The 18,514-nt window shown below is 56.9% G+C and overlaps 1 protein-coding gene across 1 annotated transcript; it reads left to right on the top strand.

The window, feature by feature from the left end:
- Positions 1-7,708: 7,708 nt before the first annotated feature.
- On the top strand, positions 7,709-16,422 carry ZNF574 (zinc finger protein 574). Its single transcript, XM_074306991.1, has 2 exons — positions 7,709-7,947; positions 13,434-16,422. Exon 2 carries the CDS (start codon positions 13,446-13,448, stop codon positions 16,107-16,109), a length of 2,664 nt encoding a protein of 887 aa, XP_074163092.1. The 5' UTR covers positions 7,709-7,947; positions 13,434-13,445; the 3' UTR covers positions 16,110-16,422.
- Positions 16,423-18,514: the final 2,092 nt, after the last annotated feature.

Below are 18,514 nucleotides of genomic sequence, written 5' to 3'. Positions count from 1 at the left end.
TACGGGGCTCGTCACAGCACCACCGGCCCTCAACCACATTTTCTGCTCGTGGGCCCGGTCATCTCCGGACTCCCCCGACACCAGTCTGGCCTGGGGGGCCTGTGGCCCCAGGCTTGCCCACACACACCAGCCTGCCCCCCCACAACTCGACATTATTCCTTTGTTCTCCTCAGCTTCATCTCTCCCCCTCCCCAATACTCACTGTAGACCTTCAAACCTGCAAGAAGTCCTTCCATCTGGATCTATGGCCCTTGCCTAAGAGCAGTCCCGGATGAGGGAAAGAGCCCGGGACTGAGTCATGAGCCTAATCCATGGGAAGGATGCTCTGTCTTGGTCCAGAGGCTTGGGGGGTGGAATCTCCTAGAATCCATGGGACCTTGGGGTTACTTAATTTCTATGGGTCTCAATAGAGACCCAGTGGCCGGACTGATGACCTCTACAATCTCTTCCTAATCGAAATCTAGGATCCCGGGGTTCTAGCAGCAGGTCTGCCTCTGAGTCCCCTGTAAGCCTCAGTTTCCCCATCTGTAAAGCAGGGCTCAGGGTCCATTGGATTGCTGGGACCTAGTTTAAATCCTGTCTCTCCTACTTGCTTAGTATCATCACCTCAGTTTTCTCATCTGTAAAATAAGAGAAGGATCATTAGATGAATTCCAAGATTCCTTCTAGCTCTAAATCCTATTATTATTTTCCTGCTTCACTTAATCTCCACGCCACAGGTGTTTGGGACTATCACAAGAGATCCTGGATAGGGAAATAATCTGTAACCTAAATAGTTGTGCAACCATGCTTTTAAAAAGTTCAAAAAGGGGAAGGATGAGGATGAGGATGAGGAGAGGGAGGAGAGGAAGGTGAAAGAGAAGGAAGAGAAAGAGGACATGAGGAAGAGGAAAAAGAATGACCCTCTTCCATTCACTCAGGCTGATGTTTTCTCCTAAAATACTTTCATCTTGCTCCTCTCTTCAACTGAGTTCTATCTGTCCCATTCTTCTTTACTTTTCAAAAGCTTGCCCAAATGCTTTAGGAAGCTGTCACCAGTTTTATCTCTCCTAGCATTTCTTTTTTCTCTGAATGCTGTTGCCTTCAGTCTTTTTTTTTAATTATTATTAATTTTATAATTATAACATTTTTTGACAGTACATATGCATAAGTAATTTTTTACATTATCCCTTGTACTCCCTTCTGTTCCAAATTTTCCCCTCCTTCCCATACATATTAAATGGCATTCCCATACATATTAAATATGTTATAGTATATCCTAGATACAATATATATGTGCAGAACCGAATTTTGTTGTTGTCATTGTTATTGTTGCAAAGAAAGAACTGGATTCGGAAGATAAAAATAACCTGGGGAAAAAAATGCAAACATTTTACACTCATTTCCCAGTGTTCCTTCTCTGGGTGTAGCTGATTCTGTCCATCATTGAACAATTCGAATTGGATTAGATCTTCTTTATGTTGAAGATTTCCACTTCCATCAGAATACATCCTCATACAGTATTGTTGTTGAAGTGTTTAATGATCTTCTGGTTCTGCTCATTTCACTCAGCATCAGTTGATGTAAGTCTCTCCAGGCCTCTCTGTATTCCTCCTGCTGGTCATTTCTTACAGAGCAATAATATTCCATAACCTTCATATACCATAATTTACCCAACCATTCTCCAATTGATGGTCATCCATTCATCTTCCAGTTTCCAGAGACTACAAAAAGGGCCGCCACAAACATTTTGGTTGCCTTCAGTCTTTTGCCCACCTTTCTTTCATAGGCCTGATCACATCCTCATCTAACTAGATTCTGAGCTCTTTTTGTAGCTTTTGTACTCTCAGGAGGTATTTAATACCTGATTTTTTTTATCATTTTAATATAGCTTTTATTTTTTCCAAATATAAGCAAAAATAGTTTTTAACACCTTTGCAAAACCTTGTGTTCCAAAATTTTCTCCTTCCCTCCCTCCAACCCCCTCTCATAGATAGCAAGCAATCCAACATAGGTTAGACATATGCAATTCTTCTAAACATGTTTCTTTTTTTTTTTTTAATTTTTATTTTATTTTATAATTATAACATTTTTTTGACAGTACATATGCATGGGTAATTTTTTACAACATTACCCCTTGCACTTATTTCTATTCAGATTTTTTCCCTTCCTCCCCCAACCCCCTCCCCCAGATGGCAAACAGTCTTATATATGTTAAATATATTACAGTATATTCTAGATACAATATATGTGTGTAGAACCGAATTTTTTGTTGCACAGGAAGAATTGGATTCAGAAGGTAAAAATAACAGTTTACATTCATTTCCCATAATACCTGATTTTGGAATGTACTCGTCCACTTGTCATTCATAAGGAACCTACTATGCTCAACACACAAGGAAACAGAGCTCTGGGCAGGGTACTTGCCATGGGCAGGTAACAACAGTCTTTGAGGTAGGAAACACAGATGTTATCTCTATTATAAAACTGAGGGAGCTGAGGTTCCGAAAGTGTGAATGAGTTGTCCAAGGTCACAGAGATGGTGTAAAAGATTTGTAAACCCCATGCATTCACTCAGAAGGACAAACAATTCTTGATATAAAAATAATCCAGTAAAAGGAGGACTCAACTTTCCTGATAAAGTTGGAGATCTGCAACCTGAGCTTGCATCCCTGATTCTGCAAGAATTTTGGGCATGTTACCTGCTGTCTCTGAACTTTCTTATGCATAACCAGGTGGTTTGATCAGGGGTTCTCAAACTTAAGGCCCGTGGGCCAGATGCAGCTGGCTGAGGATGTTTTTGCGGCCCGCCAGGTTATGACAAATGGGCTGAGGGATGGAGACAGAGTTGGCCCTCCAACAGTCTGAGGGCCAGGGAACTGGCCCCTATTTAAAAAATTCGAGGACTATTGGACTAGATGATCTCAGAGATCCCATCAAGCTGTAAAATAATGATCCTATGTGACTCCTGCCATGAATATGTAGCTACTCAGGGTATAATATGTAGACAAGCCATCAGGTGGCTCTCCAAGCTGAAGCTACTCCAGCTCACCTACAGTGGGTGTCAATGAGAAACTTGTAAGTTAAGCGATTATATCATTTTGAGATTTTCAAAGAACTTTACAAATACATCACTTTAAACTCATAACATCCCAGGGAGGTAGGTGCTATTATCTCCATTTTACAGATAAAGACACTGACACATACAGGTTAAATGATTTGTCCAGGGTCAGTGAGTAAAGAGACATTTATTAAGCACTTAGAAATCAAAATATAAAGACAATCCCTTGAGGACTTTAGGAGTTCACAATCTATGTACAAATAAGCTATATGCAGGAGAAATTGGAAATGATCAACAGAGGAAAGGCATCATAATTAAGAGGAAGTAAGAAAGGCTTCCTGTAGAAGATAGGCCTATTGTCTAAGGGCAGATTTGAACTTGCTGTTCCTGATTCCCGAGTCCAACATTCTATCTCCTGTGTCCCATAGCTAACTCATTTACATCCAGTGTGTGAAAGAATCCATTGGGCCTGAAGCCAGGAATACATAAAGTTTAAATCCAGCTTTGATAATCAGTCTTATGACTTTGGGCAGGTAATTTAGCCCCTTTCTGCCTCAGTTTCCTCATATGGAAAATGTAAATAGCACTTATTTTACAGAGTTGTTATATGGATCAAAGGAGAGGGTATACAAAAAAGTATTTTGCAAACTTCAAATTATTTATACGAATGTTAGTATTAAGTAAACAATATTGACTCCAAAAATTCACCAGCACAAGGATACTTGCCATTCCTAATGATATTTGAAACCTTGATATCCTAGCCCTTCAGTCTTCTGGATCTGATTTTACACCTAAAGATGAGTTCAATTGATAAATCCCCTCCCAAGCACTTTGGTTTCAAGGGTTCTGGGTTTGAGACAGAATTTCCCTCAATAATCCTCTCACCCTTTGGTTACATTTGTAATAACCCCCACTCAAGAACTAGCCCGAGGTAGGTAAGTCTGACACTGGTTTCCTTGGCCAGATGCTCTTTGGGATCTCATCACAAGGTACCACAGCAGCTCCCTTATATTCCAATCAACAGGGCGAATGCCCACTTCTGCATACCTTAATCAGTCAGTCCGGTTCTGTCTCAGTTTCTTCCAGGTTTCCAATCCCACCCTGTTCCAAATGTTTACTCTTGGCTCAAACCCCAAGAAGACTGAAGGATGGAGACCCCAGGGAGAAAGGTGAAGCGCTTTCCCATCAGGAATCCCACCGGGACTCATAATCTCTTGCAACCTTCTGACTTAGTCTTCCCATTTTCTGAACACTCTCTTAACTATCTTCCTCTGACACCCATAGAACTGGGCGTCTTAAGCAGAAGTTGCTTGGGAGAAAGGTTATGCTGGCGAACAGCAAAGATAGTGGTGATTTCGTCAGCATTCTATCCACTCTATCAAAGATGATGCCTGATGTTGCTCCTTCCTAATGTGTGCCTTTTAACGGGCCTCTTCTCTGGGCCTCAACTACTTCATCCAAAAATTGATGGAGTTGGAGTATATGAACTGCATTTGTCTCATTAAAGTCCTAACATTCGATGGTTCTCTCCCCGCCTCTACAAGGCACACACAGACACACAAGAAAGAGAAAATCGACTGGCGTGGGAGAGGAAGATCCACCTGTCCCTTGCCCCACTTGCCTCTCTTCGGGGCTCTGTTTCTATTAAAGAGCAATAGAGAAACAAGAAGGACCATCACGTCTGAAACTGTAGAGCAAATTCTATCTTCCCGAGGTCCCCCAGAGGTCCAACCAAGGTCCAGGTCTCCGAAGCACTAGGAAGAGGTTGAAAAGCCTCAAGAGAAACTAAACATACAGAGTAGCAAAGGGTCTTAGAGATCGTCTTTTGTTGTACAGAAAAGGAGACTGAATTTCCTAGAGGAGCAGGCAATGGCGAGGTCAATTCAAGTCAACAAACATGTATCAAAGAAATGACCTAAGTGATTGAGACAAGATAGAAACACTGAAAAATAGATCCTAAGCTCAAGGAGTTTATGGGAAACACTATCTGTGTAGCACCACATATGTAGCACCCTCACCCGGCTTCTCTCCCGACTATTATTCTCAGAGTTCTAAGGAGCAATAGTAAAAGACTGGGTCTCTAGATCTATTTTTAATGTGCCCCTACCAGCATGCTTCCTATTGACAATCAGTAATCTCAATTCGTTTTTTAGTAGAAGTATTTATGACAATTATGCAATAAAAACATTTGGAATAAAACATGAAACGTTACCGCTAAGTGGGGGGCACATTCTTGGGAAAGAGACAGAGACAGACACAGAGACAGAGACAGACACAGAGACAGAGAGAGACAGACACAGAGACAGACACAGGGACAGAGACAGAGACAGACACAGAGACAGACACAGGGACAGAGACAGAGACAGACACAGAGACAGACACAGAGACAGACAGACACAGAGACAGACACAGAGAGAGACAGACACAGGGACAGAGACAGAGAGACAGAGACAGAGACAGACAGACACAGAGACAGAGACAGAGAGAGACAGACCAGAGACAGACACAGGGACAGAGACAGAGAGAGACAGACACAGGGATAGAGACAGAGAGAGAGACAGACACAGAGACAGACAGACACAGAGACAGAGACAGAGAGAGACAGACCAGAGACAGACACAGGGACAGAGACAAAGACAGAGAGAGACAGACACAGGGACAGAGACAGAGAGAGAGACAGACACAGAGACAGAGACAGAGAGAGACAGACACAGGGACAGAGACAGAGACAGAGAGAGAGAGAGAGAGAGAGAGACAGACACGGAGACAGACAGAGACAGACACAGAGACAGACAGAGAGACAGACACAGAGACAGACAGAGATAGAGAGAGACAGACACAAAGACAGAGACAGACAGAGGCAGAGAGAGACAGAGAGATCCTCTTGATGTGTTTTAGGCACCAGACATTGGGGTTCACTCTGCCAGGCATTCACCATGATCATACTCTTTGGCAATACTTAGGTTTATGGAGGAGAGCAGCAGACACAGGAGGGGTAAGGATGAAAGAGTCGGGAGAGCGAGGCCTGGGGTTTTGACAATTAACGAGACACGTTCCCTAGAGGAAGCCGCAATTAACAAGAGAAAGGGAACACCTGGCGAGGCAGGAGGCCAAACCCTGAGTGGAATAGAGGCCCTAAGAGGCGGAGGAGGTTCCCTGGAGGACGGAGGGGAGGGGGCGAAGGAGCACCGCCCAGGCAGAGCGCCCCGGGGCGGCGGGGGGCGGGGCCACAGGCAGATGTGGAGAAGTTTAACCTCGGGGCTTGCACAGCTGGGATGGCGGCCGGGACGGCCTCCCCAGAGGGGGAGCCACTAAGGAGAAACCGGTCCCGGTCAGCGCCTCCTCTAGTTGCTCCAGGGGACAATTCCACGAATGCTCCGGTCTTTCTCCGCCGTCTCCGCCCTCGGTCAGACGGCCTGTTACTGGGATTGCTCCTCCACCCTCGGAGCGCTTTACCTGGGACTCCCATTTCTACGGAGGCCCGGAAGTGCGTTTGTATTTTCTAGTGAGCCGAAGCTCCAAGCCCGTGAATCCTCTCGGGCTAACTAAGAGCTCGCTCCGGCCGCGTTCACTCTTTCTGCTACGGCTCGGTCCAGGCCCAGAGTCCGCACTGGTCAGGGATGATGGGGCGGGGCGGCCGAGTGAGCCCGAGGCCACTGGGAGGAGGGGAGAGCCCCCGGAGCTCGCCTCCTCGGAGCGGGCGGCACCCGGCGGGGCCTGGGCGCGGGGCTCCGTCCTCAGCTTTGCCACTGACGTGCTCCGTGACCCCGGGGAGCTCGGGGCCCTCCGTTGTCCGGGCCGGGACTGGGACGAGCCCATCTTCCAGCCCCTCTGCCCTTCGCTTCGGGAAGCGGCTCCTGGAGGGCGCGCTCCGCCGCGGCCCGGGGCAGAACAAACCATAAGTGCGCGGCCTTTCCCCGCAGAGTGCGGCCCTCGAGGGCCGGCCCGGCCAGGACTCAGCAGTGCTGGAGGAAGCGCCGGTCTGAGCCAGGGCTTGCGGAGCTGTGGCGGAGCCGCGACGTTCGGTTTATCTTTAGGGATTAATGTTATCCCGGGCAGGGCGGCAGAGAGGGCGGGACCTGGCGCCAGGAGGGACAGAACGCGCCTCGGGGTCCGAGCCTCAGTGGCCTTTTCTGTAAAATGGGGAGAATCACTTCACTTTCCCACAATTCCTCTCCTCGGGCTGTTGCCAGGAGACACTCTGCAAACCTGCAAGGGCCTTACGTGGAAAGACTATCATTCGGTGTCGCTCATCGCCCCGGCCGCTAATCGCCTCTCTTCTCGCCTCTCTTCCCTCCCCCTGTTCTCCTTTCCTCAACCCCCAAGTCCCACAAGATGGCGCCCGCAGCCTCATTCGTGATTCGACTGACGTCACTTCTAACTCGCTCTCCGCCCCAACCAGTCCCAGACGTAGGGGGCGTGGCTCTGCGAAGCCAAGGGCGGGGCGTGACGGCGGCGCGAGCGTCGAGGCGGGCCGACGTTTCGTCGCGTGCGGGACTGGTCGCTGTCCGCAGAGGGGCGGGAAAAGAGGACGGCCACCTCCGTTCCGCGAGCCTCCATTGGCCTCGACCTCAGCCTCGCGGGCAGCCGATTGGTCTTCCCGCCCGCCCGCCCGCCAGCTCGCCGGACGCACGGCCGAGGTGGGGAGGGGGCCGCCGGAGCGGCGGAGAGGGGCGGGGCGTTGCTGAGGGCGACTGGCGGCCAGAGCGAGGCTGAGAGCGAAGGGAGAGAGAGGGAGGCCGAGAGAGAGGAGGCCGAGACGAAGAAGGAGATCGAGAGCGAGATCGCTGCGGGGGTCGCGTGAGCGGACGGCCGACGCGGCCCGGCCCGGCCCGAGGACGGAGCAAGCGAGTGAACCCGCGGGCCCGAAGGAGGCGGAGGACGGGCAGGGCGCGTGCGCGGGCCCGGTAAGTGCAAGGCGCGAGGCGCCCTGGGCTGGGGCCCTTCCCCTCCCCCCTCCCCCCCCCCGCGCCGCGCGCCACGCACCATTCCGCCTGCGCAGAAAGTGCCGCGCGCCGGCCCGAGGCAGCCGCTAGACCCCGCGGACTGCGCGTGCGTGCGCCAAACCCTCGGTGGAGAGAGCAACGGTCGCCCCCCCTCCCCACGCGTGCGCGATAACCCGGCTGGGGGTGGGTTGAGAGGGTTCGAGGAGGGGGCGCCCTGGTGCCGGGGAACCCCCGCACGCGGCTCCGCGCCCCTCCCCCATCCTCATCAACCTGGCTGACCCCAGAGAGCCCTCCCTAGCTCCAGGTTCTAGAGACGTCCTGGCCGAGCCCCGGGAACGCGGAGGCGTGAGCTGGACTGGAGCCCTGGCTGAGGGGTCAAGCCAACAGTGCTGCCCCACCCCCAAAACGCCCCTGCTAGTCCTTGGACTCCCCGAAGTATCTCCTCCCACCCCCTCTCACTGGCCCACCTCTCTCCCCCCACCCCAGCCATTCTGGGCCTCCCAGTCTGGAGACCCCAGCCATTCTAGACCCCGAGTCTGGAACCCCTTTCCCTGGCTGTTCTAGACTCCTTCCTGTGTGGAGCCCCTCACTGTTCTAGCCCCACTCCTGTCTGGTGCCCCCCCTTCCAGGCCTGCTCCTGTCTGCTGCTCCTCCTCCCCCCACTGTTCTAGGCCTGCTCCTGTCTGCTGCTCCTCCTCCTCCCACTGTTCTAGGCCTGCTCCTGTCTGCTGCTCCTCCTCCCCCCACCGTTCTAGGCCTGCTCCTGTCTGGTGCTCCTCCTCCCCCCCCTGTTCTAGGCCTGCTCCTGTCTGCTGCTCCTCCTCCCCCCACTGTTCTAGGCCTGCTCCTGTCTGGTGCTCCTCCTCCCCCCACTGTTCTAGGCCTGCTCCTGTCTGGTGCTCCTCCTCCCCCCACTGTTCTAGCCCCACTCCTGTCTGGTGCCCCCCCCCTTCCAGGCCTGCTCCTGTCTGCTGCTCCTCCTCCCCCCACTGTTCTAGGCCTGCTCCTGTCTGCTGCTCCTCCTCCCCCCACTGTTCTAGGCCTGCTCCTGTCTGGTGCTCCTCCTCCCCCCACTGTTCTAGGCCTACTCCTGTCTGCTGCTCCTCCTCCTCCCCCCACTGTTCTAGGCCTACTCCTGTCTGCTGCTCCTCCCTCCCCTCCCCCACTGTTCTAGGCCTGCTCCTGTCTGCTGCTCCTCCTCCCCCCCACTGTTCTAGGCCTGCTCCTGTCTGCTGCTCCTCCTCCCCCCACTGTTCTAGGCCTGCTCCTGTCTGCTGCTCCTCCTCCTCTCACTGTTCTAGGCCTGCTCCTGTCTGCTGCTCCTCCTCCCCCCACTGTTCTAGGCCTGCTCCTGTCTGCTGCTCCTCCTCCCCCCACTGTTCTAGGCCTGCTCCTGTCTGCTGCTTCTCCTCCCCCCACTGTTCTAGGCCTGCTCCTGTCTGCTGCTCCTCCTCCTCTCACTGTTCTAGGCCTGCTCCTGTCTGCTGCTCCTCCTCCCCCCACTGTTCTAGGCCTGCTCCTGTCTGCTGCTGCTCCTCCTCCCCCCACTGTTCTAGGCCTGCTCCTGTCTGCTGCTCCTCCTCCCCCCACTGTTCTAGGCCTGCTCCTGTCTGGTGCTCCTCCTCCCCCCACTGTTCTAGGCCTGCTCCTGTCTGGTGCTCCTCCTCCCCCCACTGTTCTAGCCCCACTCCTGTCTGGTGCCCCCCCCCTTCCAGGCCTGCTCCTGTCTGCTGCTCCTCCTCCCCCCACTGTTCTAGGCCTGCTCCTGTCTGCTGCTCCTCCTCCCCCCACTGTTCTAGGCCTGCTCCTGTCTGGTGCTCCTCCTCCCCCCACTGTTCTAGGCCTACTCCTGTCTGCTGCTCCTCCTCCTCCCCCCACTGTTCTAGGCCTACTCCTGTCTGCTGCTCCTCCCTCCCCTCCCCCACTGTTCTAGGCCTGCTCCTGTCTGCTGCTCCTCCTCCCCCCCACTGTTCTAGGCCTGCTCCTGTCTGCTGCTCCTCCTCCCCCCACTGTTCTAGGCCTGCTCCTGTCTGCTGCTCCTCCTCCTCTCACTGTTCTAGGCCTGCTCCTGTCTGCTGCTCCTCCTCCCCCCACTGTTCTAGGCCTGCTCCTGTCTGCTGCTCCTCCTCCCCCCACTGTTCTAGGCCTGCTCCTGTCTGGTGCTCCTCCTCCTCCCACTGTTCTAGGCCTGCTCCTGTCTGGTACTCCTCCTCCCCCCACTGTTCTAGGCCTGCTCCTGTCTGCTGCTCCTCCTCCCCCCACTGTTCTAGGCCTGCTCCTGTCTGGTGCTCCTCCTCCTCCCACTGTTCTAGGCCTGCTCCTGTCTGGTACTCCTCCTCCCCCCACTGTTCTAGGCCTGCTCCTGTCTGCTGCTCCTCCTCCTCCCCCCACTGTTCTAGGCCTGCTCCTGTCTGGTGCTCCTCCTCCTCCCACTGTTCTAGGCCTGCTCCTGTCTGGTACTCCTCCTCCCCCCACTGTTCTAGGCCTGCTCCTGTCTGCTGCTCCTCCTCCTCCCCCCACTGTTCTAGGCCTACTCCTGTCTGCTGCTCCTCCCTCCCCTCCCCCACTGTTCCAGGCCTGCTCCTGTCTGCTAGGCCTGTTCCTGTCTGGTGCTCCTCTCTCCCCTCCCCCCATCATTCTAGGCCTGCTCCTGTCTGGTGCTCCTCTCCCTCCCCCCACCATTCTAGGCCTGCTCCTGTCTGGTGCTCTCTCTCCACTCCCCCACTGTTCTAGGCCTGCTCCTGTCTGGTGCTCCTCCTCCCCCCACTGTTCTAGGCCTGCTCCTGTCTGCTGCTCCTCCCTCCCCTTCCCCACCATTCTAGGCCTGCTCCTGTCTGGTGCTCCTCTCCCTCCCCCCACCGTTCTAGGCCTGCTCCTGTCTGGTGCTCCTCTCCCTCCCCCCACCATTCTAGGCCTGCTCCTGTCTGGTGCTCTCTCTCCACTCCCCCACTGTTCTAGGCCTGCTCCTGTCTGGTGCTCCTCTCCCTCCCCCCACCATTCTAGGCCTGCTCCTGTCTGGTGCTCTCTCTCCACTCCCCCCACTGTTCTAGGCCTGCTCCTGTCTGCTGCTCCTCCCTCCCCTTCCCCACCATTCTAGGCCTGCTCCTGTCTGGTGCTCTCTCTCCACTCCCCCCACTGTTCTAGGCCTGCTCCTGTCTGCTGCTCCTCCCTCCCCTTCCCCACCATTCTAGGCCTGCTCCTGTCTGGTGCTCCTCTCCCTCCCCCCACCATTCTAGGCCTGCTCCTGTCTGGTGCTCTCTCTCCACTCCCCCACCGTTCTAGGCCTGCTCCTGTCTGGTGCTCCTCTCCCTCCCCCCACCATTCTAGGCCTGCTCCTGTCTGGTGCTCTCTCTCCACTCCCCCACTGTTCTAGGCCTGCTCCTGTCTGGAGCCCAACTGGCCAACTCTTTCATCCGCTTGGCCCTGACACCTTCTGCACTCCCCTCGCCCCTTGAAGACTGGATTTGCTTCTCCTGGGGGAGAGGGACCCCTGGCTGGTTCCCCTCCTCCGACTGCTTTCCGTCCTGTCCGGGCTCCTGGTCTCCCTGCATGGGCTTTTGTAGACAGACAGACAGATGGGGGTTGCCGTTTCCTTCTCCAGCGGATTTTACAGATGAGGAAACAGGCAGACGGGGCCCCGACTAGGAAGTGTCAGGCGGGCTCAGGCGAGGTTTCCCGCAGACTGCCCACCGGCTCCTCTGATCCCAACCTGATCTTCACCCTTTGCTCCATCATCCCAGGAGGGGTTACCTCCCCCCCTTTGTGCCAGTGGCCTTTCTCCCCCTCGCCTGCCCCTCCCCCAGCACGTCTTTCATCTTCAAACCTACCTCATCTGTGCCTCATCTATGAATGGGGAAGGAGGAAAATAGGCAGTTCCAGCCCCTGCCAGGCGCTGTGTGAGCACCATAGAGTCCTCCCATTTGGTCCTCCAGCAGTCCTGATGTGGGCGCTGCCCTTTTACTCTCCGGAAATTGAGGCAAGCAGGATTAGGCGGCTTGCCCAGGATTATATAGCTGGAGTCTAAATTTGAACTCAGACTTCATCACTCCAGGCCCAAAGTAGCCTTACAGCTCCCTCTGGTACCTGTCTCCTCATTGCTAACGGCCCCAAACGGGTAGTGTGCATCCTTTGCCTCCCCTTGCTCCCAGTCCCACCCTGCCAGGCTCTTGAAGCCCCCTCCCCCGGTGCCCAGCCTTTCCTTAGCCCTTGCTGCCCTCGATGTCTGTTAGACGGATGCTCCTCTTCCTCTCTCTTCTGGGCTGATGCGTTTCTCCCCGCTCCTCTGTCCCTTGGTGGTCTTTATCCCCTCCTCAGGTCTGTCTCGCAGCCTCTGCAGCCCATCCTGGCCTCCAGGGGCGCACATCCAGCTCCTCGCGCCTCCGCCTTGCATCCCCCCTCTGGCTGCAGCGCCACCACCCTCTGTGACCTCCCCTTCAGATCCAGAGGGTTGCAGGCCCCGCCCCTCGCTCCCTCATTCAGGCTTCATTACCATTACCTCAGGTGGTCTGGCTCCAGGGAGCCCTGTGGGCCTAGAGTCCCCCCACAGAGACCCCATCGCTGTCTTCCAGCTTCAGTTTCCTCATCTGTAAAATGGGAATGATGGATAAGGTTGCTAAGGATCAAATGAAATAATTTGTAGGAGTGCTTTGCCAACCCAAACCACTATAGAAAGGCTGGCGATTGTTAGTTTTCCCCTTCCTGCCCCTTCTTCTCACAGTGGATGAAACCTCTCTCTGATGCTCGAGTCTGGAACTCAGTGCTGCCCCTTTTCTCGAGGAAAAGCTAGAAGTTGCTCAGCCCGCCTTGCTTAAGGCCTTCTGCAGCCTCCCCAGCACTGGCCTCAGGCCCCACTTCGCAGACAGACTAAAGACGGGTTTTCGGGGAGGCCCCCCCTTTCCCCCTCACGTTTCCGCTGGGCTCCGTGTCTCCCTCCCCTTCCACGTCTCGTACTTTTCTACGAGCTGTATCCCAAGTAACGGCCCCCCTGGTGAAATAGAAACTCCCTGAAACTGTCACTCACTGGGGCCCCGGGGCCAGGCAGGGCCTTGGAACGTGGAGGTGTGAAGTCAAGTGGGGCCTCCCGGCTGGAATGTGCACAGGGTGTTGGGGTCTGAAGCTAGATGGGGGGTCAGGATCCCGAGAGGTGCCAGAGGTCATCTGGGAAGGTTGGACTGGGGAAAAGAGGCAAGGGGGCCCTAGAGAGGAAGGGGGGGAGGGGGGTGCTGGGTGAAAGGGAGATGGGACGAGGGATCTGGGGGGTAGGAGCAGAGGGTGAGGGTACCTGGAGCCCTAGAGAGGGGAGGGGGGTCAGAAGGAGTGGAACACTGAGGTCAAAGGGGAAGCCCCAGGCATCCCGGCTCCCCTTCACTGACTTCCTGCCTCCCCCCTCCTGAGCTTCTCCTTTCCCTGTGGGGGATTTTCTTGTCTCTCTCCCCTTCTGATCCCAGGGCCCCGCCACCATGACGGAGGAGTCGGAGGAGACTGTGCTCTACATCGAACATCGCTATGTCTGCTCCGAGTGCAACCAGCTCTTTGGCTCCCTGGAGGACGTGCTCCTGCACCAGAACTCGCACCTCCCCCAGCAGCACTTCGAGGTGGTGGGCGTGGCCGACCCCGGGGTCTCTGTGGCCGCCGAGGCTCCCAGCGGCTCCGGCCTCTACCAGACCCTGGTGCAGGAGAGCCAGTACCAGTGCCTGGAATGCGGGCAGCTCCTGCTGTCCCCGGGCCAGCTCCTGGAGCACCAGGAGATGCACCTCAAGCTGCTGACCACCCAGGAGCCGGCCCCGCCTGAGACGCCCCCCGCCAAGCCGCCTCCCGCCATCTCGGCCAGCACCATTCACTATGAATGCGTGGACTGCAAGGCGCTCTTCTCCAGGCAGGAGCTGTGGCTCAGCCATCGCCAGACGCACCTGCGGGCCGTGGCTGCCGTAGCGGCCGCCACTACCTCCCCTCCCCAGCCTTCGCCCCCTCCGGCTGTGGGGCCCCAGCTGGGCCAAGCTCAGGTGGCCCTGGAGCACTCCTACCGCAAGTCGGAGGAGGCGGGCGAGGCCGCAGGCCCCGCTGGGGCCGGGGAGGTGGTGGCCGAGGTCGAGCTGCTCCTGTACAAGTGCTCCGAGTGCTCCCAACTCTTCCACCTGCCCGGCGACTTCCTGGAGCACCAGGCCACCCACTTCGGTCCTTTGGCCCCCGGCTCCGAGACCACCGGAGCCCCCGACCTGCCCCCTACCTCTGACCACAGCTACGAGCTCCGCAACGGCGAAAGCGCGGGCGGCGGGAGCGGGCGGGAGCGCAGGGGTGGCCGCAGATTGATGCGGCGTGCAGGCGGAGACTCCCCCGCCGTGGCCTCTCCCGAGCTCTTCTGCCCCACCTGTGACCAGCTCTTCCTCTCCCCCCATCAGCTGCAGCAGCACCTGCGCAGCCACCGCGAGGGGCTCTTCAAGTGCCCCCTCTGTAGCCGCGCCTTCCCCAGCCCCCCCAGCCTGGACCAGCACCTGGGCGAGCACAGCGGCGAGTCCCACTTCCTCTGTGTGGACTGTGGCCTGGCCTTTGGCACCGAGGCCCTCCTCCTGGCACACCGGCGCACCCACACCCCCAACCCGCTGCACTCGTGCCCCTGTGGCAAGACCTTTGTCAACCTCACCAAGTTCCTTTATCACCGGCGCACACACGGTGCGGGGGGCGTCCCCATCACCGCCCCTGCCCCCGCTGCCCCCTCCGAGGATCCTGAGCCTGCGCCCACAGAGGTAGGAGGAGCCCCGGGGGCCACAGCCCCCGCCGGTGCCCCCGCGGGCCCTCCCAGCAGCCTCTCCTCAGGATCCGGCCCCCACCGCTGCCTTCTCTGCAGCCGCGAGTTCAGCAAGGCCCTGCAGCTGGCCCGCCACCAGCGCTTCGTGCACCGGCTGGAGCGGCGCCACAAATGCGGTGTCTGCGGCAAGATGTTCAAGAAGAAGTCCCACGTGCGGAACCACCTGCGCACCCACACGGGCGAGCGGCCCTTCCCCTGCCCCGACTGCGCCAAGCCCTTCAACTCGCCCGCCAACCTGGCGCGGCACCGGCTCACGCACACTGGGGAGCGGCCCTACCGCTGCGGCGACTGCGGCAAGGCCTTCACGCAGAGCTCCACGCTGCGCCAGCACCGCCTGGTGCACGCCCAGCATTTCCCCTACCGCTGCCAGGAGTGCGGCGTGCGCTTTCACCGCCCCTACCGCCTGCTCATGCACCGCTACCACCACACGGGCGAGTACCCCTACAAGTGCCGCGACTGCCCGCGCTCCTTCCTCCTTCGCCGCCTGCTCGAGGTGCACCAGCTGGTGGCCCATGCCGGGCGCCAGCCTCACCGCTGCACGGCCTGCGGGGCCGCCTTCCCCTCGTCCCTGCGCCTCTGTGAGCACCGCTGCGCCGCCGCCCAGGCCCAGGCCCCCCGCCGCTTCGAGTGTGCCACCTGTGGCAAAAAGGTGGGCTCTGCGGCCAGGCTCCAGGCCCACGAAGCCGCCCACGCGGCAGCCGGTCCAGGGGAGGTCCTGGCCAAGGAGGCGGCCACCCCCAGGCCCTCTCGGGCCGCGCGCCCCCCGGCCCCCGCCGCCTTGCCCGCTGCTTCTCCCGCCGCGGCCCCGCCGGCCCCTGCCCGGAGACGGGGCCTGGAATGTAGCGAGTGTAAGAAGCTCTTCAGCACGGAGACGTCCCTGCAGGTGCATCGGCGCATCCACACCGGCGAGAGGCCCTACCCGTGCCCGGACTGCGGCAAGGCCTTCCGCCAGAGCACCCACCTCAAAGACCACCGCCGCCTGCACACCGGGGAGCGGCCCTTCGCCTGCGAGGTGTGCGGCAAGGCCTTCACCATCGCCATGCGCCTGGCCGAGCACCGCCGCATCCACACGGGCGAGAGGCCCTACGCCTGCCCCGACTGCGGCAAGAGCTACCGCTCCTTCTCCAACCTCTGGAAGCACCGCAAGACCCACCAGCAGCAGCACCAGGCGGCCGTGCGCCAGCAGCTGGCCGAGGCAGCCGCCGAGGCGGCGGCCACCCTCACCGTGGTGGAGACGGCCGTCGAGGGGCTGCCCCTGGTGGAAACCATTGAGATCTACCCTCTGGCGGAGGGTGACGGGGTGCAGATCAGTGGGTGACCCAGGGGGGTCGTGCTTGGGTCCCTGATCCCCTTAGGGCCGGTTACAGCAGCGTCCTCGCCTCTGGGCCTGGCCAGAACCTGCAGGAGCTCCTGCTCCTCGAAGCTGATTTGGGCCGGAGGCCGTCCCTCCCCCTCTGTACATACTGCGCCCACCCCCTCCTGTCTTTGGTGTTAGTTCAGTAACTGGATTTTTCTCTCTTCCTGGTTTAAGTCCTCTGTGTCCCGGGCTCCCCGCTCTCCCCGTTTGTCCCCTGCTCTCTCAGAGCGGTTCCCAGCCCTGGGCCAAGGCAGCCAATAAAGACTGAGTTGGACACGTGTGGCTGTTGTCTGTGGGCCGAGGACCTTGGGGGAGGCTTTGGGTCGGGGCCCCGCTCACCCTCTCCCCTCACCAGGGGAGGCAGTTGGTTCCCCGACAAGCAGGGTGGGGTTGGCCACTAGAGGTCCCCACAGGACTGGCCAAGGTCAGGTTTCCAGAGTGACCACAGCCTCCTCTCCAGAAGTGGTCCCTGCAAAGGCCAGCCTGTCTGCCTCCTTCTCCCCGCCCAGCACTCCCCGAGGCTGGGCACGGCTGGGAAGGAAGTGCAAAGGGCCAGCTCTGGAGCCTAGGGAGCTCTGCCTCATAGTGTGGCAGCTCTGGGGGGGAAGAGGCCGGTGCTGTAGGATCAGGCGCTCGGATTGCTGCTTCCTGCACCTGGAGCCATCCTGGCTCGAGATTCCAAATCCTCTAGGCCTTTAATTCCCCCACCAAGCCGGCCCTGGCCAGGGTCATTTCTGAGAAGGGGAGTCTTGTCCTCGAGCTAGAGGAGCAGCGGGCCTCTGTGGACCCCAGAATCGCAGCATCAGATCCTACTTTCCCTACCATCAATGAAAATTCCAGTTTGAGAAAGGAAATCCGTAGTCACTGAGCAGTGAGCCGCCCCCTCGGTGCTGGACAGGCCGGCTCTGCTGGAAAGGGCGCTTCAGGCCGCCGCTCCTCACAGTGCCTGGAAGGGCCTATCTGCAGACTGGCCAGCCTTAGCACAGGATTGCCTGGCTTCCAAACTCCAGAAGGACCCCTCTCTGGCTCCCAAGGTTGGGAAAGAAGGGGCTGGAGCAGCCATTCAGAGGCCAAGGTTCCAAGGGTTTGAGGGCGACTCTCCAAAGGCCCCTTAGAGGTGTTGGGATGGCTGGCTGTTGTGGTCACCTAGAGTGGAGGACCATTGTTGGCTCCTTTCAGCTGTTATGACGACCGTGAGTGGGATTGCCTCTTTGGGACAAGGACAAGCTAGTACCTCAGTCCGGGCCCACCTGCACCCTCCGGTAGGTCAGGAGTTGAGCAAGACCTAGATCTTTGGTCTGAGCTATCCCTGAATTCGGGAGGCATAAGCTACCCAAGCCAGCCAGCTTCTTGGAGCCCGCCTAGCACGTGGCCCCCACTGTCCCCCATGGGCTTCAGGCACCAGCAAACGTCCGGGGCTCATCCATGGCATCCTAGGATTTAGAGAGGAGGCAGGGACCCAGAGGGGTCAAGGACTCCTGGTCAGAGCCCGGCCCCTCAGGGCCAGTCCTTTACTTTGTCTGGCATGGCTTCTTAGCTCCGAGTCACTCAGGGCCCCTTAGCAGCTCCTCCTGGGACCACCCAGTGCTCCAGGATCTGACGGCGTGGCCGCAGGACTGGCCCATGGACTCTGCTGGGTGTTTCCTGTGCAAGTCATATCTCTAGGTTATGCTTTTTTTCCTTTTGCACATTTCCCTATTATATATATTTTTTCCTGAGGCTGGGGGTAAGTGACTTGCCCAGGGTCCCACAGCTAGGAGGTGTTAAGTGTCTGAGACCAGATTTGAACTAGGGTCGTCCTGCATTCAAGGCTGGTGCTCTCTCCACTGCACCACCTAGAGGCCCCCTCATTATAGTTTAATTTGACTTGGTGACTGGCAGCCCACTAAGATTCAGAAGTCCTTTACATTTACAAGATTTTCTGTTGCCTTTCCCCCCACCCACCCTGTACTTGGGCATTTTAGTTTTGATTTTTAGATTTCTCCATTTTTACTGATCGTTCCTGTTTTCACACTAGTTTTGCATAAATCCAAGGGTAGGACTCTTAGCATCAAGATCAAAGAATTCCTGAATCCTTGCTAGGGAAACGGGAGAACAGCTGCTGCCCCACCGGCTTCTCTTCCCCAAAAGACGTGCCTTTTTTTCTTCGTGAGAAGAGATTTAAGGAAGAAATGAATTTTCTTTAGGTCCTTCAGGGACCGTTATATGGAGCAGAAATTTGGCTTGGCTCCGACAGCAAGAAAAAAATCTGTAGGGCCGCTGATTTCAACTGTACCCAAACTTGTAGGATGATTCTTAAGGCAGAGGCTGCCCATTACGAAAAGTCCTCAGAATGCACGACATGTCAGGAGTGAGCTCAGTGCTGT

This window comes from Sminthopsis crassicaudata, chromosome 3 (assembly GCF_048593235.1).
Source record: "Sminthopsis crassicaudata isolate SCR6 chromosome 3, ASM4859323v1, whole genome shotgun sequence".
Lineage (NCBI taxonomy): Eukaryota > Metazoa > Chordata > Mammalia > Dasyuromorphia > Dasyuridae > Sminthopsis > Sminthopsis crassicaudata.
Note: the sequence above shows the minus strand (reverse complement) of the source record. Positions and strands in the feature narration are given on the sequence as shown.